This window comes from Entelurus aequoreus, linkage group LG26, assembly GCF_033978785.1.
Source record: "Entelurus aequoreus isolate RoL-2023_Sb linkage group LG26, RoL_Eaeq_v1.1, whole genome shotgun sequence".
NCBI lineage: Eukaryota > Metazoa > Chordata > Actinopteri > Syngnathiformes > Syngnathidae > Entelurus > Entelurus aequoreus.
Window position 1 is genome coordinate 12,247,349 of NC_084756.1, and position 23,196 is coordinate 12,270,544.

At 37.8% G+C, this 23,196-nt stretch overlaps 1 protein-coding gene across 1 annotated transcript in view; it reads right to left on the reverse strand.

The window, feature by feature from the left end:
• LOC133643376 (receptor-type tyrosine-protein phosphatase gamma-like) overlaps window positions 1–23,196 on the reverse strand; it is a 705,805-nt gene that overhangs the window by 43,911 nt on the left and 638,698 nt on the right. Inside the window, exons 15-17 of the mRNA XM_062037895.1 lie at window positions 13,331–13,422; window positions 8,586–8,677; window positions 5,984–6,080 (exon numbers count right to left, since the gene is read on the reverse strand). Of these exons, the coding sequence (XP_061893879.1) occupies window positions 5,984–6,080; window positions 8,586–8,677; window positions 13,331–13,422 (281 nt within the window). The remainder of the gene's footprint in view (window positions 1–5,983; window positions 6,081–8,585; window positions 8,678–13,330; window positions 13,423–23,196) is intronic.

Sequence of the window (23,196 nt, forward strand, 5' to 3'; positions counted from 1 at the left end):
CCCTCCACTGCTGGAGCAGCAAGAAGCTCTGCTGAGAGCGCAGCCGGACACGCCCCTGCGCGCCCCGCTCAGGACGCGACCATGCGGGCAATCTGCAATCTGCGCACCTGGATCTGATGAGGCTCGACAGTATAAGGACCAACGCGGCCGACGTTTCAGCGCCGGAACGTAGTTCTCTGTTTACAGTAAGCTATCGCGCCTCTGGCTCCCCTCCCACGTACTTGCTCTCTCTGTCTGTGTGTCTTCCCAGTTCCCGTGTTTTATGTCCTTTGTGTTTCCCGCAGTACTTTCCCTGTCTCCCGCGATCGAGCTGTGTGCCTTGACTTCCCTTTGGTTTCCGGACTTCCTCCCTCGATCCTCGATCCCCGCTTTGGACACGGACCTCTCAACATCTCTCTCCAGCCCCACGGACCTCCCACTTGTGATACGGACCTTCTTCTGCCTAGCCCCTTTTGGACTTGTCTGCTTCCTCACTAAACACTTCCGGTAACACACTCATTAATTCCTACACGTAGTCTCACACCATACACCACCTTGGATTTTTGGTCACACTCCATACCCGTGTTTAGATTATTATTATTGTTTTGTTATTATATATATATATATATATATATATATATATATATATATATATATATATATATATATATATATATATAAATATATATATATATATATATATATATATATATATATATATATCTATATATATCTATATATATATATATATATATATATATATATATATATATATATATATATATATATATAGATATATATAGATATATATATATATATATATATATATTGTATGTATAAAATAAAATCATTGAGCTTACTACACCCTCTTGTGGTCTGTGCCGTCTACACTCCCCCTGTACATAACACCATAGTCATGTTTTTAATAATGATTGTGAGTGATATGCAAAAAAAAAAAAAAAAAGTGCAGTTCCCCTTTTAGCCTGCTGCTACTTTTGCAATTATGTTAATTTGAGTCGCTACTAAAGCCCCGGCACATTAACCTTTATAGTTCAAATAAGAGTCAAACCAAATAATAGTCAAACTGGCCTTTTACAGAAAACTTAACAGTCCAAGACCTGCTCTTTGCTTCTAAATGCACTCCAGTGAACAAGAATGGAATGCTTCTGGACCGTTGCAGATGGTTAACAACAGCTCACAGCTGTATGAGACACGCTATGTACTGTACATAATGAAGAGGGTTTGAGGCACTTTGAGTGTGGTGATATTTGCAAGGGTTCTGAAACTTTCCCAAGGTCTCTCTGTAAAGGATATATTTTTCCTTGGCATTGTTGGCCTTTCATTTAGTGCAAAGGTGTTGAAAAAAGTGCAGCGCATTTTTTTTTTAAATTGCCTGGTGGCACTATGAATAAGTTAGAAAACAAAACAATAAAATAAGGGGGATATGCAAAACATATAATGTAACAAGAACGTTACATAATAATAAGCTTTGTCACAGCTAATCCAAAAGCAGACACAAATATTTGTCTTTATATACAGTATATGCAGGGGTCCGAAAGTCCCGTCAGGCCAAGATCCTGTGTGACTAACCGTATTTTCCGGATCATAGGGCGCACCGGATTAGAAGGCGCACTGCCGACGAATGGTCTATTTTTGATCTTTTTTTCATATATAAGGCGCGCCGGATTTTTGGGTGTTACAGGAATTATTACGGTAATCTACGTCACAGGAGCTCAGACCAGCAACAAAGCAGTGTGGGCCAATGTTTTTTTTTCAGACCAGCCAGCCCCAAACGTGTCTGTCAGAAACAGATGTGGAAAGCAGAATTTTATATGATAATATATCATATTGTAGGTGTTTATTACACTTTGCATTCATATTTTGCTGTTTGTTACATTCTTGTTGTGTTTTGCTTGTTTGTAAAAGATACACAACTATCGGGGAGCTGGTCTAAGAAGTAAAACATGTTCATATGTTGTTAATATTCAGTGTTTTATTGTTCATAGTTAATATTGTAAATGTATTTATTTTCATGTACATTTTGGGTCTCCCACTCAGTAAAAAACTGGAAAATTCCTTTCCGGTTTTTTTTATAAGTGGTCTTTCATAATGTTGTTAGAACATTGTGACTTTTGGTTGTAGTGTTCCTGAAAAAAAAGGACCGAAACGCACATACTGTACAGCAGATTTTTACAGCTAAATGTGTACATATAATTTATACACACATACACATTGGCCCCCAGACACATTTTTTTCTCTCAATGTGGCCCCCAGAGTCAAAATATTTGCCCAGTTCTGACTATAAACAGTATAATTTGTCTATACAATTGTTAAAACTATACCCCTGCATAACATGATAAGCTTATCAACATTAAAAAAACAACACACCGGTCTTTCCTCGTCTCCACCGTGGTTGCAGTGAAGCCAAGTGCTACATACGCTTCATCATATTCACACCGGCGCCCCCCCACTGGCATCGCACCGTGCCCCCCCCCAGGGGGCCCCGCTCCACTAATTTGAGAAGGACTGAGCAAAATCTATATTTTGCCCATATAGTGCAGAGCACAATATACATAATTGAGTGATACCTTTCGCACGTAACAGATCGATACATTGTCATTCTACAAAAAAAAATAATGTTTACGGCTGATTTCCCAATTTCATTTTGATCATGTTTTGACTTTGTTCTTTATTTTGAGTTTGTGGATAATTTTTTTGTCTACTTATTGCATTCTGTTATGACATTTTGTAAACTAGAGAAGCTACTGCACTACAGTCCCTTGGTGCTCTGGGTGCATCTGTTAAAAGCAGCCTCGGAGACCTTGGGGTTGTGTTTGATCAGTCTATGTCTTTGGAGGGTCACTGTCCTCAACTGATCAAAAACTGTTTTTATCATCTCAGAAATATTTCTAAAGAGAGAAATTTGTTGTCAAAATTGGATCTCGAGATGATCATGCGTTCATTTCGTCTCGCATTGACTATTGCAATTCACTTTTCACTCTTTTCAACAAGTCAATGCTAAAGAGACTTCTGATTGTACAAAATGCGGCTGCCGGACTTTAGACCGGTGCACCCAGACCAGCCCACATCACCCCCGTTCTATCCAGTCTTCATTGGCTTCCCGTTAAATTCCGCATTCAATTTAAGATTTTAGTCCTGACATTCTGTGCGTTGCATGGTGGGACCCCCCAGTACATCACTGACTTGCTATGCCCCTACTCCTCAGGACGCAGCCTCCGGTCTTCAGGCCAGAGTCTTCTAAAGATCCCCAAAACTCGTTTTTGTCAGGATTCTCACTGACAGTTGGGTTATGTTTTGTTTTTTTCTTTGTTTGTTTTATTTCCTGTCAGCGCTCTTATTTTGGTTCCTTTTCCCGCAAGTTTCCCTGAGAGCTTGTTTCCCTCACCTGTACCTGATTGGCAGTCTGGCACACCTGGTGGCGATTGCCAATCAGGCTCCTATTTACACCTGCCTCTCCCTCCAGTCAGGGGTGGAGTATTACTAGCTGTATGCTGTGGACTGTGAGCTGTTCATGTGTGCAGAACGCTTTAGACTGTTTGCTGTCTCCAGTTCTCCTTGGTTCCTGGTTTCCTGATTCTTGGTTCCTGTTTGCTGTCTCAAGTTTGCCTGTTTTCTGATTTCTGGTTCGTGTTTTCCCTGCATTTTTTTGGATATTACAATCATGTTTTCCTGCACCAAGCCTGCCATCTCTGCATCTTGGGGTTTGTCACCACCACTTCCTGACAGTTTTAAAACCGGTGGAGACCTGGCATTCCAGGCTCTAGCTCCCAGACTCTGGAACAACTTTCAACATTCCCTCCGTGATCTTGACTGTGTTGAAACTTTTAAGAAACATTTGAAAACGTCTCTTTTAAGTAAAGATTTTAGTTAATGCACCTCTTAACTATCATTTTTAATCCACTTTGTATCCTTTTTATGATGTTGCCCCTGTTATTTTAAATTGAATTGTTGTTTTACTTCACCTACGTTTTGTACAGCGCTTTGTGATTTTATCTGTGAAAAGCACTTTATAAATAAAATGTACTTACTTACTTACAGTCTTCAATGCATGCGTTTTCATCCATGTATTGATTTTCAGCCTAATTACCCCCAAGCCCAGACGCCATACGTAAATATTGTTGGAGTTGAGGAGCAATTGCAGTCAGCCGGTGTTTGTGGTTTTAATGAAAGTTGATCAGTTCACTAAACTCTGTTTTCTAAGTACCGTATTTTTCGGAGTATAAGTCGCAACGGAGTATAAGTCGCATCTGCCGAAAATGCATAATAAAGAAGGAAAACAACATATATAAGTCGCACTGGAGTATATTTTTTGGGGAAATGTATTTGATAAAACCCAACACCAAGAATATACATTTGAAAGGCAATTTAAAATAAATAAAGAATAGTGAACAACAGGTTGAATAAGTGTACGTTATATGAGGCATAAATAACCAACTGAGAAGGTGCCTGGTATGTTAACGTAACATATTATGATAAGAGTCATTCAAATAACTATAACATATAGAACATGCTATACGTTTACCAAACAATCTGTCACTCCTAATCGCTAAATCCCATGAAATCTTATACGTCTAGTCCAGACCTGGGCATTCTGCGGCCCGCGGGCCGCATCCGGCCCTTTGTGCGTCCCTGTCCGGCCCGCGTGAGGCCAATTATAAATTACAAAATACATTTTAAAAAGTATCTATGTCGAGTGTGCAATACAACGGTGCTGCTTTTGTTTTGAAAATCGTTATTTGTATTACTTCCGTGTGGACGTATGCGTGTGCGTGATTGTGAGTGAATGTGAACAGCTGCAATCATTAATTACAAAATAAAGTTGAAAAAACATCTATGTCGTGCGCACAATACAACTGTGCTGCTTTTATTTTGAAAAGTATTATTTATGGGCGTGTGTCCGTGTGTAGCCTGCGAGTGAAGGTGCACATGCAGCGACAAGTGATGCACGGTTTACACCCGAGACGCTAAAAAGAGAAAAGTTGATGAAGAATGGCGTGTTTCCAACAAGACATGGACTGCCATGCAACGTTCCCTCTAAGGTGCGTGCCTGCGCAATTGCGCACTGCTCAAGCGTCTGCTGCGCGCAGCAAATATATGCCGCGCACCAAATCAAATCCCATCTGAATTCTAAACAAAATAAACATATTTATTCTATGTAATTTTGCAATGCAACTTTGAGTGACAGTGACAACAAGCGGCCCTAACGGTGTTCGTCAACACCGTTCAATTGAACACCGTTCAATTATTGTAACGTCTATCGAGATGCTTCGAGGCCAGGAATTATATCTATCACTTTATTGAGCAAAACTGTTTATATTCGGCCATAACCACACCAAAAAATAAGTAAAACACTTCTATTTCGAAAAACTAGTCATTTTCTGCCGTACAAACCAGGCCAAAACCAACTTGTCATCTGTCACCAACACGCATAGCACTAAACCACTGGTGCGTTTATGGCCACACAAGAAGTCGGACAACTCAAACACCACACAAAGTTACACTATGACTCCTCAGTCATACGTGTGCTTATTTTACTGTCATTTATTATTAATGTTAATTTCTTTATATTAGTCATGGAATGCTGTTACACACACTATGTTGAAGTATTACTATTATTATTAATTATTATTATTATTATTATTATTATTATTATTATTTATCTTACGGTATATATCAAAAATAATATTGAGCAAAATTTAATTGAAATATTGTCGATGTGGCCCTCCAGCAGTGCTCGGGTTGCTCATGCGGCCCCCGGTAAAAATTAATTGCCCACCCCTGGTCTAGTCTCTTACGTGAATGAGCTAAATAATATTATTTAATATTTTATGGTAATGTGTTAATAATTTCACACATAAGTCGCTCCTGAGTATAAGTCGCACCCCCGGCCAAACTGCGACTTATAGTCCGAAAAATACGGTAGTCACAAACTGTACATTATGAAATAGAAATAACTGCACAAACTGTTGTTTTCTCTACTCACAGGCCATTATGTTGATGTATCTGTTCTTGTGCCTACTGTCTGGATTGCTGGAGTGCTCCGACTTGATCTTCATATCTGCAGTGCAGTACTGAACCTCCTATAGAAGGACACATATACACACAAACAATTGTAATACTTTTGGCTGTGGTGTGTTGTCAGGGCCAGCAAAGCCCTCTCTGTTGGTCTAACATAACCAGAAATCATGATCATAATTAAAGATAATAGTATTTTTTTATTTACTTTCCCTACATATCTAAAAGTATTCATATTCTCTTCATGTCGTATTATGATTGTTCCAGTGCTGTTGTTTTCAGGTTAGAGTTTGTATCCAATCAGAATTCAGCTAGCTTATGTTGCCATGCTGTACCAAATCTGCCCGGGGCCTTCAGAATCAACAATGTCTGTGCACTGTAAGTGAACGGGCACATACAGTTGATAGATAATTGTGATAGCCAATCATATCACGAGTTGTTGTCAGTAATGCCTTCTAGCTCGCCCTGACATGTATGTCCTATGATTAGATACTCACTTGGGAGTCCCAAGTGAGTATCCAATCATAAGTTGCAAAAACAGGGAGTGGCCCCGGAGCCATAGAAAGCCACTGAAAGCCACAGAAAACTCACCGGTACTCCCAAAGAAGGAGAGCAAAATGTTGATTAGGTGGCATGTATATATTTGTAAGGCCATTTTCAAGAAGAATACTTAAGAGAAACTACATCTTGTGAGACGAGGAAGCTATCCCGGCGGTGAAATGGTTTGCCCGCCTTTTTCACACGAATCACCCGTCCACAACCAACTACCGACGTATACGGCGTCGAATGGGTGCTACAAATTGTGAGTTCAAATATTTTATTTGTAAATTTTTTCATGTTTCATTTGTTTTATACAAATATTGTTATTTTGACAGTACCACGTAAGATATGTTTTAATTGCTGAAGCGGGTTTATTGAATGTTAAACAGTTTTTTACACTGTTGAGGGGATTCAATTCCCAGTAGTGTGCAAGTGTGTTTCTGTATAGTATCTCCAGCCGTGTCCATGTGGTGATATCAATTACGGTATTCGGAGAGGTAAAGTCGGACTAAGTAGGACATCACTGAAGGCCTAGGTGAGAAACGCACGGCCCGCCACAGACTTTTGGACATAAAATATGCTGTTCTTGCATTATTTCGAAACCAGAATACTTTTAGTTTCACAACACATTCCTTGTTGGATTTTATCTCTACCTTTAAGTTTTTCAGGCATTTTCAGGTATTTGATGTGCAACATGTGTGAAGCTGCTTTCACACACATCACGTGAGTATACACATCACGTTAGTGTTGTCTCGATACCAATATTTTGGTACCGGTACCAACATTATTTCGAAACTTTTCGGTACTTTTTGATACTTTTCTAAATAAAGGGGACCACAAAAAATTGCATTATTAGCTTTATTTTAACAAAAAATATTAGGGTACATTAAACATATGTTTATTATTGGAAGTTTGTCCTTAAATAAAATAGTGAACATACTAGACAACTTGTCTTTTAGTAGTAAGTAAACAAACAAAGGCTCCTAATTAGTCTGCTGACATATGCAGTAACATATTGTGTCATTTATCTACCTATTATTTTGTCAACATTATTAAGGACAAGTGGTAGAAAATGAATTATTAATCCACTTGTAAATTTACTGTTAATATCTGCTTACTTTCTCTTTTAACATGTTCTACCTACACTTCTCTTAAAATATAATAATCACTTATTCTTTTGTTCTTTGGATGCTTTACATTAGTTTTGGATGATACCACAAATGTGGGTATCAATCCGATACCAAGTCGTTACAGGATCATACATTGGTCATATTCAAAGTCCTCATGTGCCCAGGAACATATTTCCTGAGTTTATAAACATAATATAAATAAATAAAAAAATGAAAGAAGATGTTGAGATGTCAAAAAATATGTACGTAATCATAGTAGTATCGACGTGATACGCGCCTGTACTTGGTATTATTATAGTGGATGTCAGTTGTAGATCCACCAATGGCGTTTGTTTACATTTTGACGCCGGTGAGCTACGGTGTGTACTGAAGCATGTTTAGCTATTTCTCGTCCTGCAGTGATAATGATACTTGTAGGAAACTTACTTTATTTGTCGCCATAGAGGCGAGGATTAGTGATTTAGAAGGGCATTTCAGTGTTATAACTTCACCTTTATCTTTAGTTTTTAAGCCAAAATGCGTCCGTTCTCCCTTTTCTGTCTACACACATTTAATCTGCTTGTAGGTACTCAGTGTGTGTGCGTTGCCGAACATGCTCGTCTGCCCGTAAACCAGCAATGTCACGACGTGACCACGACGTGGGCGCGGGGGGGATGGCGGTGGACAGCACGGCAAAGTAAGCTGCTCTGAACAGGGCTGTTTAGAGGGCAGAATTACGACGCTCTAGGACTCTTATAAAAATGTATTTATACAGATTTGTTTTCTTCTAGATTTATTTTACCTTCAAATAAGGAGGCTATGGAGGCTCTGAAACGGGCTGGGTTTGTGCCCTGAGCTTCCAAGAAGTCTGGAGGGGACTTGGAGGGTAGTGCTGTTTGTTAAACCCATTTTATCACTTACCTCAAAATCTTGTGAGTATCCATGCGAGTTATTCAAGGAGAGCTCGGAGACATGTTTGCTGAAGTGCTGCACTGGAATAGCTCCCACTTCACCTACAGTGGAGGCATGACACAAGATTTAGGGTGGAGGCTATTCATACCATACTGGACACAATTACCCCTCCTCTTTTTGGACTGTTTGCTTTTTCCTTCACTTCTATTCTATTGTATTACATTTTCAGTATAGGTATATATTCATATCACATACAGTCGTGGTCAAAGGTTTACATACACTTGTAAAGAGCATAATGTCATGGCTGTCTTGAGTTTCCGATTATTTCTACAACTCTTATTTTTTTGTGATAAAGTGATTGCATCACATACTTGTTGGTCACAAAAAACATTCATGAAGTTTGGTTCTTTTATGAATTTATTATGGGTCTACTGAAAATGTGACTAAATCTGCTGGGTCAAAAGTATACACACAGCAATGTTAATATTTGCTTACATGTCCCTTGGCAAGTTTCACTGCAATAAGGCGCTTTTGGTAGCCATCCACAAGCTTCTGCTTGAATTTTTGACCACAACATTGGTGCAGTTCAGCTAAATGTGTTGGTTTTCTGACATGGCGTTGTTTCTTCAGCATTGTCCACACGTTTAAGTCAGGACTTTGGGAAGGCCATTCCAAAACCTTCATTCTAGCCCAGGGGTCGGCAACCCAAAATGTTGAAAGAGCCATATTGGACCAAAAATACAAAAACAAATCTGTCTGGAGCCGCAACAAATTAAAAGCCATATTACATACAGATAGTGTGTCATGAGATATACATTGAATTAAGAGGACTTAAAGGAAACTAAATGCTCTCAAATATAGCTACAAATGAGGCATAATGATGCAATATGTACATATAGCTAGCCTAAATAGCGTGTTAGCATCGATTAGCTTGCAGTCAAGCAGTGACCAAATATGTCTGATTAGCACTCCACACAAGTCAATAACATCAACAAAACTCACCTTTGTGTATTCACGCACAACGTTAAAAGTGTGGTGGACAAAATGAGACAGAAAAAGAAGTGGCATAAAACACGTCCTAGAAAGTCGGAGAAAGTTATACATTGTAAACAAACTATACGGTGAGTTCAAGGACCGCCAAAATTAGTAGGACAAAACGGCGCTCGCCAAATACTCGAATCAGTGAAGCACGTTTAATATAAACAGTGTGATTTGTAACAATTAGGGAGGTTTGTGTCATGTTTGTCCTCCTACAGAAACCATACTGAAACAAAAAAATAGATTTTTTTCCCCTCATCTTTTTCCATTCTTCATACATTTTTGAAAAATCTCCAGAGAGCCACTAGGGCGGCGCTAAAGAGCCGCATGCGGCTCTAGAGCCGCGGGTTGCCGACCCCCGTTCTAGCCTAATTTAGCCATTCCTTTACCACTTTTGACGTGTGTTTGGGGTCATTGTCCGGTTGGAACACCCAACTGTGCCCAAGACCCAACCTCCGGGCTGATGATTTTAGGTTGTTCTGAAGAATTTGGAGGTAATCCTCCTTTTTCATTGTCCCATTTACTCTCTGTAAAGCACCAGTTCCATTGGCAGCAAAACAGGCCCAGAGCATAATACTACCACCACCACCATGCGTGGATGAACTTGACTGGCCTGCACAGAGTCCTGACCTCTACCGGATAGAACACCTTTGGGATGAATTAGAACGGAGACAGAGACCAACATCAGTGTGTGACCTCACCAATGCGCTTTTGAAAGAATGGTGGACAATTCCTATAAACACACTCCGCAACCTTGTGGACAGCCTTCCCAGAAGAGTTGAAGCCGTAATAGCTGCAAAAGGTGGACGGTCATCATATTGAACCCTATGGGTTAGGAATGGGATGGCACTTCATGTTCATATATTCATATATATATATATATATATATATATATATATATATATATATATATATATATATATATATATATATATATATATATATATATATATATATATAGTTGTTTTTTGTTGTTGTTGTTTTTGTACTGTTCAGACACTCGGGCAGTTATCCTGTTGCCTTATTTGAAATAACTGTTCACATGCTTTTGTTATTTTGCTACTCCTACCAAGCAGAGTTTCTTGGGCTTCAGTCCAATGAAACTGAAAGTTAACTTTAGTGTATGTGTCTCATTGGTTGCAGAGGGGAGGGTTCTTTTTATTTTTTATTATTACACTATTGCACTATTGTTGTTTCTGCACTGGGGAGAAAGTAGTCCATTATAATTGTGTTGTTCACCTGCTGATGACAATGGAAATAAAGACTATTCTATTCTGTTCTGTTGTATTCAAAGACCTTTATTTGATTATGGGATGCATGAGGCTTTTAGTCTGAGCTTGTTGACATGTGACTTAACATATGGTCAAACTGGACCTCTCTGCCTGCGTGCAATTGGCACACAGTGCCAATATCTTATGATTTATAATCTGATAGTTAACCTAAAAAATAACTGAGTAAGGAAATTGAGGGTGAATACAAAATTGGTTTATGTAGGCTTGTTAGGGGCACGGTGGTACTGTAGACCACACGTCTGCTCTCGCACTGTAGGGGGCCTTTCCAGTCTGCCAAGGTACTTTGTGAAGTGGTCCCAAAAAGATTTTAATTGGTTTTGATTCAAGCCCTAGTCCTCAAGTTAAGAACAGTTTCCAAGCTTTGTGTTTTGGTTTGTGTGCGTGTTCTAAATAAAAATGCATATATTGAATTGAAACTACTGTATCTTCTCATTCCATGACACAAAAATCACACAAACATCTCGGAAGATTGTTTCAGTGGACTTGTCGGACACACTACCACACTAGAGATGTAACGGATTGCCAGTATCAATGAAAATGATTCATTAAAATGATCACTAAACTGTGACTGATAACCACATATTGATAAACTCCGTCTTCGTGGTTTCCTGGAGCTTTTTCAAAAATGTATTAAAACGGAAAAATAAAAGTAAAAAAAAAAAGTTTTTGTATGAAGCCGACGACTGCTGCTGATGGCATCATAAGAGTAAACATCAAATAAGTACTCTTCACTTTATCCCAGTTGTACACATAAATATGTTAAAAACAGCTTCGCACACAAGCTAGACATAAGTAATGAGTGTCCATAAATGAACAATCTAAAACAGCACATTTGTCACTATTAAGAGTATTAAAACATTTTAGTTGCATACAAAGTAGTATTTTTTATTTATTTTTAATAATTGTATTTATTTGTATTTTATATTATTTTATTATTATTTTATTATTAGTGTTAAGTTAGTATCGGTACAAAAATGTATTTTGATTCTTTTCGGTACTTTTCGATAATTTTCTAAATAAAGGGGACCACAAAAAATGTCATTATTGGCTTTAATTTAACAAAAAAATCTTAGGGTACATTAAACATATTTTTATTATTGCAAGTTTGTCCTTAAATAAAATAGTGAACATACTAGACAACTTGTCTTTTAGTAGTAAGTAAACAAACAAAGGCTCCTAATTAGTCTGCTGACATATGCAGTAACATATTGTGTCATTTATACACCTATTATTTTGTCAACATTATTAAGGACAAGTGGTAGAAAATGAATTATTAATCTACTTGTTCATTTACTGTTAATATCTGCTTACTTTCTCTTTTAACACGTTCTATCTACACTTCTGTTAAAATGTAATAATCATTTATTCTTCTGTTGTTTGATACTTTACATTAGTTTTGGATGATACCACACATGTAGTAGTAGTCACAGGATTATACATTGGTCACATTCAAAGTCCTCATGTGTCCAGGAACGTATTTCCCCGAGTTCATAAACATAATATGAATGTAAAAAAAAAAAACGAAAAAAGATTTTGTGATGCTAAAAAATGGCAGTATTGATTAGATCCGCACTCGTACTTGGTATCATTACAGTGGATGTCAGGTGTAGATCCACCCATGGCGTTTGTTTACATTGAGCTATTGTATCCTCCTACGGTGTGTAGTGTAGTGATGTTCAGCTATTCCTCGTCCTTCAGTGATAATACTACTTGTAAGAAACATACTTTATTTGTCGCCATGGAGGCAAGGATTAGTGATTTAAAATGAGCTAAAACACGGATGGAAATTAGCCGCTAACCAGCTAGCCATGCCTTAAAGCACCTCTTCCTGAGGGTGTTTCAGTGTTATAACTTCACCCTTATCTTTACTTTTTAAGCCAAAATGCGTCCGTTCTCCCTTTTCTGTCTACACACTGTGTCTGCTTGTAAGTACTCCGTGTGTGCGCGCGCTGCCGAACATGCTCGTCTGCTCGTAAAACCAGCAATGTCTTGACGTGACGACGACGGGGGCGCAAGGAGGATGGGAGATCGGTACTTCTTAGAGGCGGTATAGTACCGAATATGATTCATTAGTGTCACGGTACTATACTAATACCGGTAAACCGTACAACCCTAATACAGAGTGTTCCAGGCAGAAGTGTGTCAGAAAGTATCCAGTAACTAACGTATCCGCACCAATCGACTTGAGCTTGTTTTTGTTTTAATATGGTTTCTGTTGGTTAACAAACCTTCATAATGGTTCGAAATCCCACTGTTTATATTAAACATGCTTGACTGATGAGAGTATTTGGCGAGCGCCCTTTTGTCCTACTAATTTTGGCGATGCTTGAACTCATTGTAGTCTGTTTACATGTACAGCATTAGCACTAGTGTCTACTATGCAGCAGATTTGTAGGAGTCATGAAATAAATAGCAAGTTGTTACCTGGGATGGAAGTGGCGGAGATTGTGTCTTTGGCCATCACCCGGCGTGAACTACTGTCCTCTACATGAAGATGTGCGGACTGGAAACAGCGTCTGGGACAGACAAAAAGATAATTAGGATGATTTTCAAATCAAATTGAAATGACACATTTGTCAATGTTATCCAAGTGTGCATGTCGTGACACATCTCCAATTATGAAGGTTACACTTTTTGAGAGGACGGATGAATATGGATGACTGGATGAATACAGAGTGGAAACCAGATGAGTGGCAAATAATTCCTCTGCTTTATTGCACAAGCAAGCTGAAGAGTGTCAATTAGTACAGCAGTCAGCTGGCTGAGGGTGTGGCTATTTGTTTGTCAGCATGTCGCCAATATAATGTTTACAGAAAAAAAGTACTTTCTACACTACACTACTACAGCCAGTGTAATGTACAGAACCCAAAACCAGTGAAGTTGGCACGTTGTGTAAATGGTACAAACGTACATACAGGTTTTGGAACAACATATGCTGCCATCTAAGCGCTGTCTTTTTCATGGACGCCCCTGCTTATTTCAGCAAGACAATGCCAAGCCACATTCAGCACGTGTTACAACAGCGTGGCTTCGTAAAAAAAGAGTGTGGATACTTTCCTGGCCCGCCTGCGGTCCAGACCTGTCTCCCATTGAAAATGTGTGGCGCATTATGAAGCCTAAAATACGACAGCGGAGACCCCCGGACTGTTGAACGACTGAAGCTGTACATAAAACAAGAATGGGAAAGAATTCCACTTTCAAAGCTTCAACAATTAGTTTCCTCAGCTCCCAATCGTTTATTGAGTGTTGTTAAAAGAAAAGGTGATGTAACACAGTGGTGAACATGCCCTTTCCCAACTACTTTGGCACGTGTTGCAGCCATGAAATTCTAAGTTAATTATTATTTGCGAGAAAAAAAAAAAGTTTATGAGTTTCAACATCAAATATCTTGTCTTTGTAGTGCATTCAATTGAATATGGGTTGAAAATGATTTGCAAATCATTGTATTCCGTTTATATTTACATCTAACACAATTTCCCAACTCATATGGAAACAGGGTTTGTAAATAAAAACAGAATACAATGATTTGCAAATCCTTTTCAACTTATATTCAATTGAATAGACTGCAAAGACAAGATATTTATTGTTCGAACTGGTAAACTTTGTTATGTTTTGTAAATATTAGCTCATTTGGAATTTGATGCCTGCAACATGTTTCAAAAACACTGGCACAAGTGGCAAAAAAAACTGAGAAAGTTGAGGAATGCTCATCAAACACTTATTTGGAACATCCCCCAGGTGAACAGGCTAATTGAGAACAGGTGGGTGCCATGATTGGCTATAAAAGCAGCTACCATGGGGAAGGCACCAATAATGCTGAAAGTTACATACAGGTTTTGGATCAACATACTGTATGTTGCCATCCAAGCAACGTCTTTTTCATGGACGCCCCTGCTTATTTCAGCAAAACAAAGCCAAGCCACATGTTACAACAGCGTGGCTTTGTAGCAAAAGAGTGCGGGTACTAGACTGGCCTGCCTGCAGTCCAGACCTGTCACCAATTGAAAATGTGTGGCGCAATATGAAGCGTCAAATACCACAACGGAGACCCCGGGCTGTTGAACAACTTAAGCTGTACATCAAGCAAGAATGGGAAAGAATTCCACCTGAAAAGCTTCAAAAATGGGTCTGCTCAATTCCCAAACGTTTACTGAGTGTTGTTAAAAGGAAAGGTCATGTAACACAGTGGTAAAAATGCCCCTGTGACAACTTTTTTGCAATGTGTTGCTGCCATTAAATTCTAAGTTAATGATAATTTGCAAAAAAAACAAACAAGTTTCTCAGTTGGAACATTAAATATCTTGTCTTTGCAGTCTATTCAATTGAATATAAGTTGAAAAGGATTTGCAAATCATTGTATTCTATTTTTATTTACCATTTACACAACGTGCCAACTTCACTGGTTTTGGGTTTTGTATTTCATGTAAGTGTGACGTCATTATTGTTGCTAATCGCACTATAAAACACTGAACAATCATACTGCGAGGCATTGAGTCACTCAGTCAATGGAGCACAAATACCATGATTCATAATAGCAACTGGGGACAGAAAAGGTTGTCATTTTTTTACCCAGCTGGAACTAAAATGCACATTTATGGTGACTGAACATGTATTTTTTTAGACACTGAAGTGAAAGGCAATTTCTGTCAAAGTCAACGCATAAACTTAACTGCATTAGTTTATTGGTTTAGCATTTAATCACATTTTCTAAATAGCCCACAGGTGAAAAAGTGGGGTAACAATATCAAATAAAATCTTGTTGTAATTAAGGTGCATTCTCACCTGTAAAAAAGTTACATGGAATCTATTTGTTTTAATTATATTCAACATGTAAAACCAATGCAAAGTAAATATCACTGAGTGATTATACATATTTCTCTAACAAAGCACAATTTGTAAGACCAATGTTTGTATCATTAATATTATGTAACAACATATGTGGTATATTTCTTGAAATAAGACTAATCAAAACTTTCAGACTTTGTTGGCAGGTTAATTCGTCTTTTAAAAAATAGCTCACATATGAGTTATATTTACAGTGATGAAATATCAAAATATCTACTTTTTAATATAAATAATATTAATAATAGAACATTTAAAACTGCTTAAATATCTAAAATCAAGGTAGGGAAAAATATATTTCTTCTTTTTTTGCTAACAGATATTAGTAACAATAATTATACATTATATGATGATTTTATTTACGATAAAGAAAAACATATCCAATGTAAAATTAAGGATTTTTTTAAATTGACTAACAATAAATCCAAATCCTCGACTGACACAAATCTTCAGGAATTAAATTACTTTTAACATCTACTGTATGGGTTGAACACACACATTACATCTGGTAGATTACTTCACCTTTATCAGAAGGGAGGAGACGTGGGTAAGTTACCATTATACAGACCGGCTGCAGAAAAACGTTTGGGGGGGGCATTCATTTTTTTTGTCAGGGGGGCTCCTGCCAAAAATTGATTCCCGCCACATTATCTTGTTAAATCTGCACTGCTGGGACTTTGCCTGTCCACAACTGATTACATGTAAGACAAACACTTATATGTGTGGTTATTGTAAGGATTTGTGTTTGAAATGATTTAAGCCTTTATTGTGTTCAAAAAATGAAATAAGTTGGCCATTTTTATGATATCAATGAGATTTTAAAGGACTGTTATTGATTTGATGTTGATGTGCTTTAACATTTTTCTTGTTTAAAATCTGCATACAGAATTAACTGTTCTTTCAAGCACATAATAAATATGAATAAAGTGTTTGGATATATCAAATGAATCAAAAATATTACTTTGTATCACTTTGGCAACCATAAGTTGTTGTTTGGGGTAGATTTAAGCTTTTTAAAGGGTACTTCAACACATTAAACCAGGGGTGTCCAAACTTTTTCCACTGAGGGCCGCACACTGAAAAATCAAAGCAAGTGGGGGCCATTTTGATATTTTTTATTTTAAAAACCAATACAATATATGTACAAAAAAGATACATTTAGGCCTCCACTCAGGCTTAATCCCAGGGACCCCAAAAGGTTTTGGTCAAAAAAAATATTACAAATGTGTCATTATTTAGTATTATTATTATTATTCAAGGTTTAAATCTCTAGATCAACATTAGGTCTATCTGTCAATATAACGCTTTTAAAGATTTAAGTTGTATGCCATTTTTGTCAAGGAAAACCGTGTTTTTTTATGGAAAACGTATTTCTCGAATTCATAAACATAATATGAATGTAAAAAAAAAACGAAAAAAGATTTTGTGATGCTAAAAAATGGTAGTATTGATTAGATCCGCACTTGTACTTGGTATCATTACAGTGGATGTCAGGTGTAGATCCACCCATGGCGTTTGTTTGCATTGAGCTATTGTATCCTCCTACGGTGTGTAGTGTAGTGATGTTCAGCTATTCCTCGTCCTCCAGTGATAACAGTACTTGTAAGAAACATACTTTATTTGTCGCCATGGAGGCAAGGATTAGTGATTTAAAATGAGCTAAAACACGGATGGAAATTAGCCGCTAACCAGCTAGCCATGCCTTAAAGCACCTCTTCCTGAGGGTGTTTCAGTGTTATAACTTCACCTTTATCTTTACTTTTTAAGCCAAAATGCGTCCGTTCTCCCTTTTCTGTCTACACACTGTGTCTGCTTGTAAGTACTCCGTGTGTGCGCGCGCTGCCGAACATGCTCGTCTGCTCGTAAAACCAGCAATGTCTTGACGTGACGACGACGGGGGCGCAAGGAGGATGGGAGATCGGTACTTTTTAGAGGCGGTATAGTACCGAATATGATTCATTAGTGTCACGGTACTATACTAATACCGGTAAACCGTACAACCCTAATACAGAGTGTTCCAGGCAGAAGTGTGTCAGAAAGTATCCAGTAACTAACGTATCCGCACCAATCGACTTGAGCTTAACTTAATGAAGTGTGTAACGTGGACAGGGAAGTCAACCGAGGGAATATAAGCAGATTACACAAATAGATACAGTGCAGTTTCTATTGCATTTTGATACGCTGGCATTTAAAAAATGCATTTTACAAGCCTCCATCCGTCCCATTGAAAGTAGACACACCCAACTATGTCGGCATGTGCACACGTGCGTCCACAACACCACCCGCAGATAAACAAACAGTTGAAGTCAACATCCACTGAAGCACTCCTACCTGTGTTTGATGCAGAGCAGAGAGCAGAGAGCATTCATGGCAGGAGCGAGCAGACGGGCTGCTGCATGCTGCTGACATTCACTCAACACTGAGTTTACTGAGGGTGGTGGTGGAGGGAGGGGGGGAGAGGCGAGGGAGGGAGGGGGTCTTTCCTAACAAGGCGTAAAGGGCTGCTTGTGTGACCGGTCAACCCCCAGACAAACTTGCTGGTGTGAGGGAGCGGGGCCACTAATGCATTCAGGCCATAAGGGCCGGGAAACTGCACACTGGTTATGATCCAATATGTAGTAAATACAGAATTAGTAATGCCGATACTAACAGCATAACTTTTTACTAAACGTTTCTCAAGATCGTTGAATGATTTGATGTATGATTTGGATGTAAATGTAATATCTACAGTCGTGGTCAAAAGTTTACATACACTTGTAAAGAGCATAATGTTATGGCTGTCTTGAGTTTCCAATCATTTCTACAACTCTTATTTTTTTGTGATAGAGTGATTGGAGCACATACTTGTTGGTCACAAAAAGACATTCATGAAGTTTGGTTCTTTTATGAATTTATTATGGGTCTACTGAAAATGTGAGCAAATGTGCTGGGTCAAAAGTATACATACAGCAATGTTAATATTTGGTAACATGTCCCTTGGCAAGTTTCACTGCAATAAGGCACTTTTGGTAGCCATCCACAAGCTTCTGCTTGAACTTTCCTCCAGAAGGTCTTGTCTTTGTCCATGTGATGTCAGATGAAAGAAAAACTTAGCCACAATATCCAGCAATTTGTTTGGAGGAGAAAAGGTGAGACCTTTAGTTTTTTTTTTTATATATATATTTTTTTATTTATTTCAAATATGCATAAAAACAAGAGCAAGCCTGATCCAATACAGTGCTATAGCCTTAACAGCCATTATCACAAAATGAAAACAATGGAGAATAAAAAACAAAATAAATGAGCATTGGACTTTTTTTTCTTTTTTTTTCTTTTTTTTTTTTTACATATTTGAAAATGAGTGAGAAAAAGTTTACACTTATTTAATCCCACCCCTTTTCTTTAAATCATAAATTACTCTGAGCTAGAACTACCTTCCAGGAACACCAAGCCCACTGTCAAGCATGGTGGTGGTGGTAGTATTATTCTCTGGGCCTGTTTTGCTGCCAATGGAACTCGTGCTTTACAGAGAGTAAATGGGACAATGAAAAAGGAGGATTACCTCCAAATTCTTCAGGACAACCTAAAATCATCAGCCCGGAGCTTGGGTCTTGGGCGCAGTTGGGTGTTCCAACAGGACAATGACCCCAAACTAGAGATGTCTGATAATATCGGCCTGCCGATATTATCGGCCGATAAATGCTTTAAAATGTAATATCGGAAATTATCGATATCTGTATTTTTTTTTTTTTTTTATTAAATCAACATAAAAAACAAGATACACTTACAATTAGTACACCAACCCAAAAAACCTCCCTCCCCCATTTACACTCATTCACACAAAAGGGTTGTTTCTTTCTGTTATTAATATTCTGGTTCCTACATTATATATCAATATATATCAATACAGTCTGCAAGGGATACAGTCCGTAAGCACACATGATTGTGCGTGCTGATGGTCCACTAATAGTACTAACCTTTAACAGTTAATTTGACTCATTTTCATTAATTACTAGTTTCTATGTAACTGTTTTTATATTGTTTTACTTTCTTTTTTATTCAATATTTTTTTTTAAATTTATTGATCTTATTTTATTGTATTAATTTTTAAAAAAAGGACCTGCCGCTGCTGCCCAAGGGGATGGGTCAAATGCAGAGGACAAATTTCACCACATCTAGTTTGTGTGTGACAATCATTGGTACTTTAATCTTTAATCTTTTAATCTTATCTTCACCATACCTGGTTGTCCAAATTAGGCATAATAATGTGTTAATTCCACGACTGTATACATCCGTATCGGTTGGTATCAATTGATATCGGTATCTGTAATTAAAGAGTTGGATATCGGCAAAAAGCCATTATCGGACATCCCTACCCCAAACACATGTCAAAAGTGGTAAATAAATGGCTAAATCAGGCTAGAATGAAGATTTTAGAATGACCTTTCCAATGTCCTGACTTAAACATGTGGACAATGCTGAAGAAACAAGTCCATGTCAGAAAACCAACACATTTAGCTGAACTGAACCAATTTTGTCAAGAGAAGTGGTCAAAAATTCAAGCAGAAGCTTGTGGATGGCTACCAAAAGTGCCTTATTGCAGTGAAACTTGCCAAGGGACATGTAAGCAAATATTGACATTGCTGTATGTATACTTTTGACCCAGCAGAATTGGTCACATTTTCAGTAGACCCATAATAAATTCATAAAAGAACCAAACTTCATGGATATTTTTTGTGACTAACAAGTATGTGCTCCAAACACTCTATCACACAAAAATAAGAGTTTTAGAAATTATTGGAAACTTAAGACAGCCATGACATTATGTTCTTTACAAGTGTATATCAACTTTTGATCGCGACTGTATGTTTAGATTTAACATTTAGATATAAAACTGGAAGGTCTTGAGTTCAAACCCCGGCCGAGTCATACGAAAGACTATAAAAATGGGACCCATTGCCACCTTGCTTGGCACTCAGCATCAAGGGTTGGAATTGGGGGTTAAATCACCAACATGATTCCCGAGCGTGGCCACCGCTGCTGCTCACTGTTCCCCTCACCTCCCAGAGGGTGGAACATGGTGATGGGTCAAATGCAGAGGGTAATTTCACCACACCTAGTGTGTGTGTGTGACTATCGTTGGGATTTTAACTTTAACTTGAAGAATATTAAAGTCAACATTTAATTTAAACTTTAAAAGACCGAAAGCCAGGCAAATGCCACACTGCCCCCTGCTGGCAATCTTTATTAATTACCCCTTCTAAGAATGCCTGACCTAAAATACCTGACCAAGAGTACTTGGTCAGATATTTTAGTGCAAACATGGGGGAATAAATCAATTACCTCATGAAATATTCAATAGATTATACATAAACATTTACAAAACAAAACTTTAGTGGGTATCACATGAAAACACAAGCTAGCTAAAATAACGCAAAGACTGGAAGCACAGCCATATTGTTACAGATGGTAATCCAATGTCTCCAAGCTAATTTCCACTGTAGTAAAGGGTAACTTGACATACTGATGTTCCTTGTCTATTCGCTGCAACTGTTTTCCAACGCTTTGAACCATGTGGTTAAAAAATATTGTTTTTTTCCGTGTTGAATGGCTTCATGCCGCTGAAAATGTTTAGCCTCGTCACATCCGACCAATGAAATTCCCTAACGTGTCACGGTGTACCAATGAAATTCTTCACATTAAATCAAACGCACCCTTGCAATTTTTCAGCCGGCCATTTAGCGTGTTGTGGACCTCATGGCGAAGACATGATGAAACGATGCCACTTTCAAGTTGAAGGTGATCGACCTGGCTAACAAACAGGATATACAGCCTGCTGCACGGAACTTTTCGATGAACGAATAGATGATAAGTGAAAGTGAAAACAAGACTGAGAAAATGTCGGACAAAGTAATTCTGAGTCTATTCAACATCAAGACCGAAGAAGACCACTTCAGGGCTTTCAGTGCGCAGGAGGAGGATGAAAATAGCATTCAATAGTTTTCTGGTAGGCACTGCCTTGTTAAATTTAGGAATAAACACAAGCGCCTGTGTAAATTCTTCACTTTTCAAGTGTGTACCTGCGTTCCATAGATGTACGCAGCATATATGTACAAAATAAAATGTGCAAAAAAAACAAACTGGGAAGGGGTTGATGTACCAGTGTTGTCCCGATACCAATATTTTGGTACCGGTATCAAAATGTATTCTGATACTTTTCGGTACTTTCCTAAATAAAGGGGACCACAAAAAATGGCATTAATGGCTTTATTTTAACCAAAAATCTTAGGGTACATTAAACATATGCTCATTATTGCAATTTAGTCCTTAAATAAAATAGTGAACATACTAGACAACTTGTCTTTTAGTAGTAAGTAAACAAACAAAGGCTCCTAATTAGTCTGCTGTCATATGCAGTAACATATTGTGTCATTTATCTACCTATTATTTTGTCAACATTATTAAGGACAAGAGGTAGAAAAATAATTATTAATCTACTTGTTCATTTACTGTTAATATCTGTTTAATTTCTCTTTCAACATGTTCTATCTAAATTTCTGTTAAAATGTAATAATCACTTATTCTTCTGTTGTTTGATACTTTACAATAGTTTTGGATGATACCACAAATTTAGGTATCGATCCGATACCAAGTAGTTACAGTTAAAGTCCTCATGTGTCCAGGGACATATTTCCTGAGTTTATAAACATAACATATCAATGAAAGAAGATTTTGTGATGATAAAAAATATCGATGTAATCGATCAATTTAATTATAGTACTCGGTAAAAGGTTAATTTTTAAGGCCAAAAACAGATATTCACTTAGTATTACTTTCTTTAAAACATTTATTCAGTACTTTTTAACTTTAGAAAGTTACATGGTTGAAACCGATAATGATGCCAAAAAACATAAAAATAGATGGGAAGTCCTCAAAGGCTTATTTTGAAAATGGAATTGTGTTTATAGATTATATGCAATCTGTTGTTGTGTTCCCTAATTTGAGTGTACATAAATGAAGGTGTGTGTTGCTGAGTCCGATTTGGACATAATCTGGACTGTACATAAATGCTTATTTTGAAAATGTAATTTTGTTTATAGATTATATGCAATCTGTTGTGTACCCTAATTTGCAGTGTACACAAATGAAGGTGTGTGTTGCTGAGCCCGACCTGGACATAATCTGGACTGGACCTGGTTTTAAGAACCCTTTAAACAATCTAACTGGGCGCCAAGGGGGGGGGCGGGGGGGGGCATGGGGGACCGGTACTTTTTAGAGGCGGTATAGTACCGAATATGATTCATTATTATCGCGGTACTATACTAATACCGGTATACCGTACAACCCTAGTATGTTCTAAGGTTTTTAAACGTTTTTAAAACCTTTTAATCAGTTTTTTTGTGTCCAGTTTCAGGAAATCTTGTATTTCCCGGATTTCTATCCCATGTAATTATTTTTTCAAGAGGTTA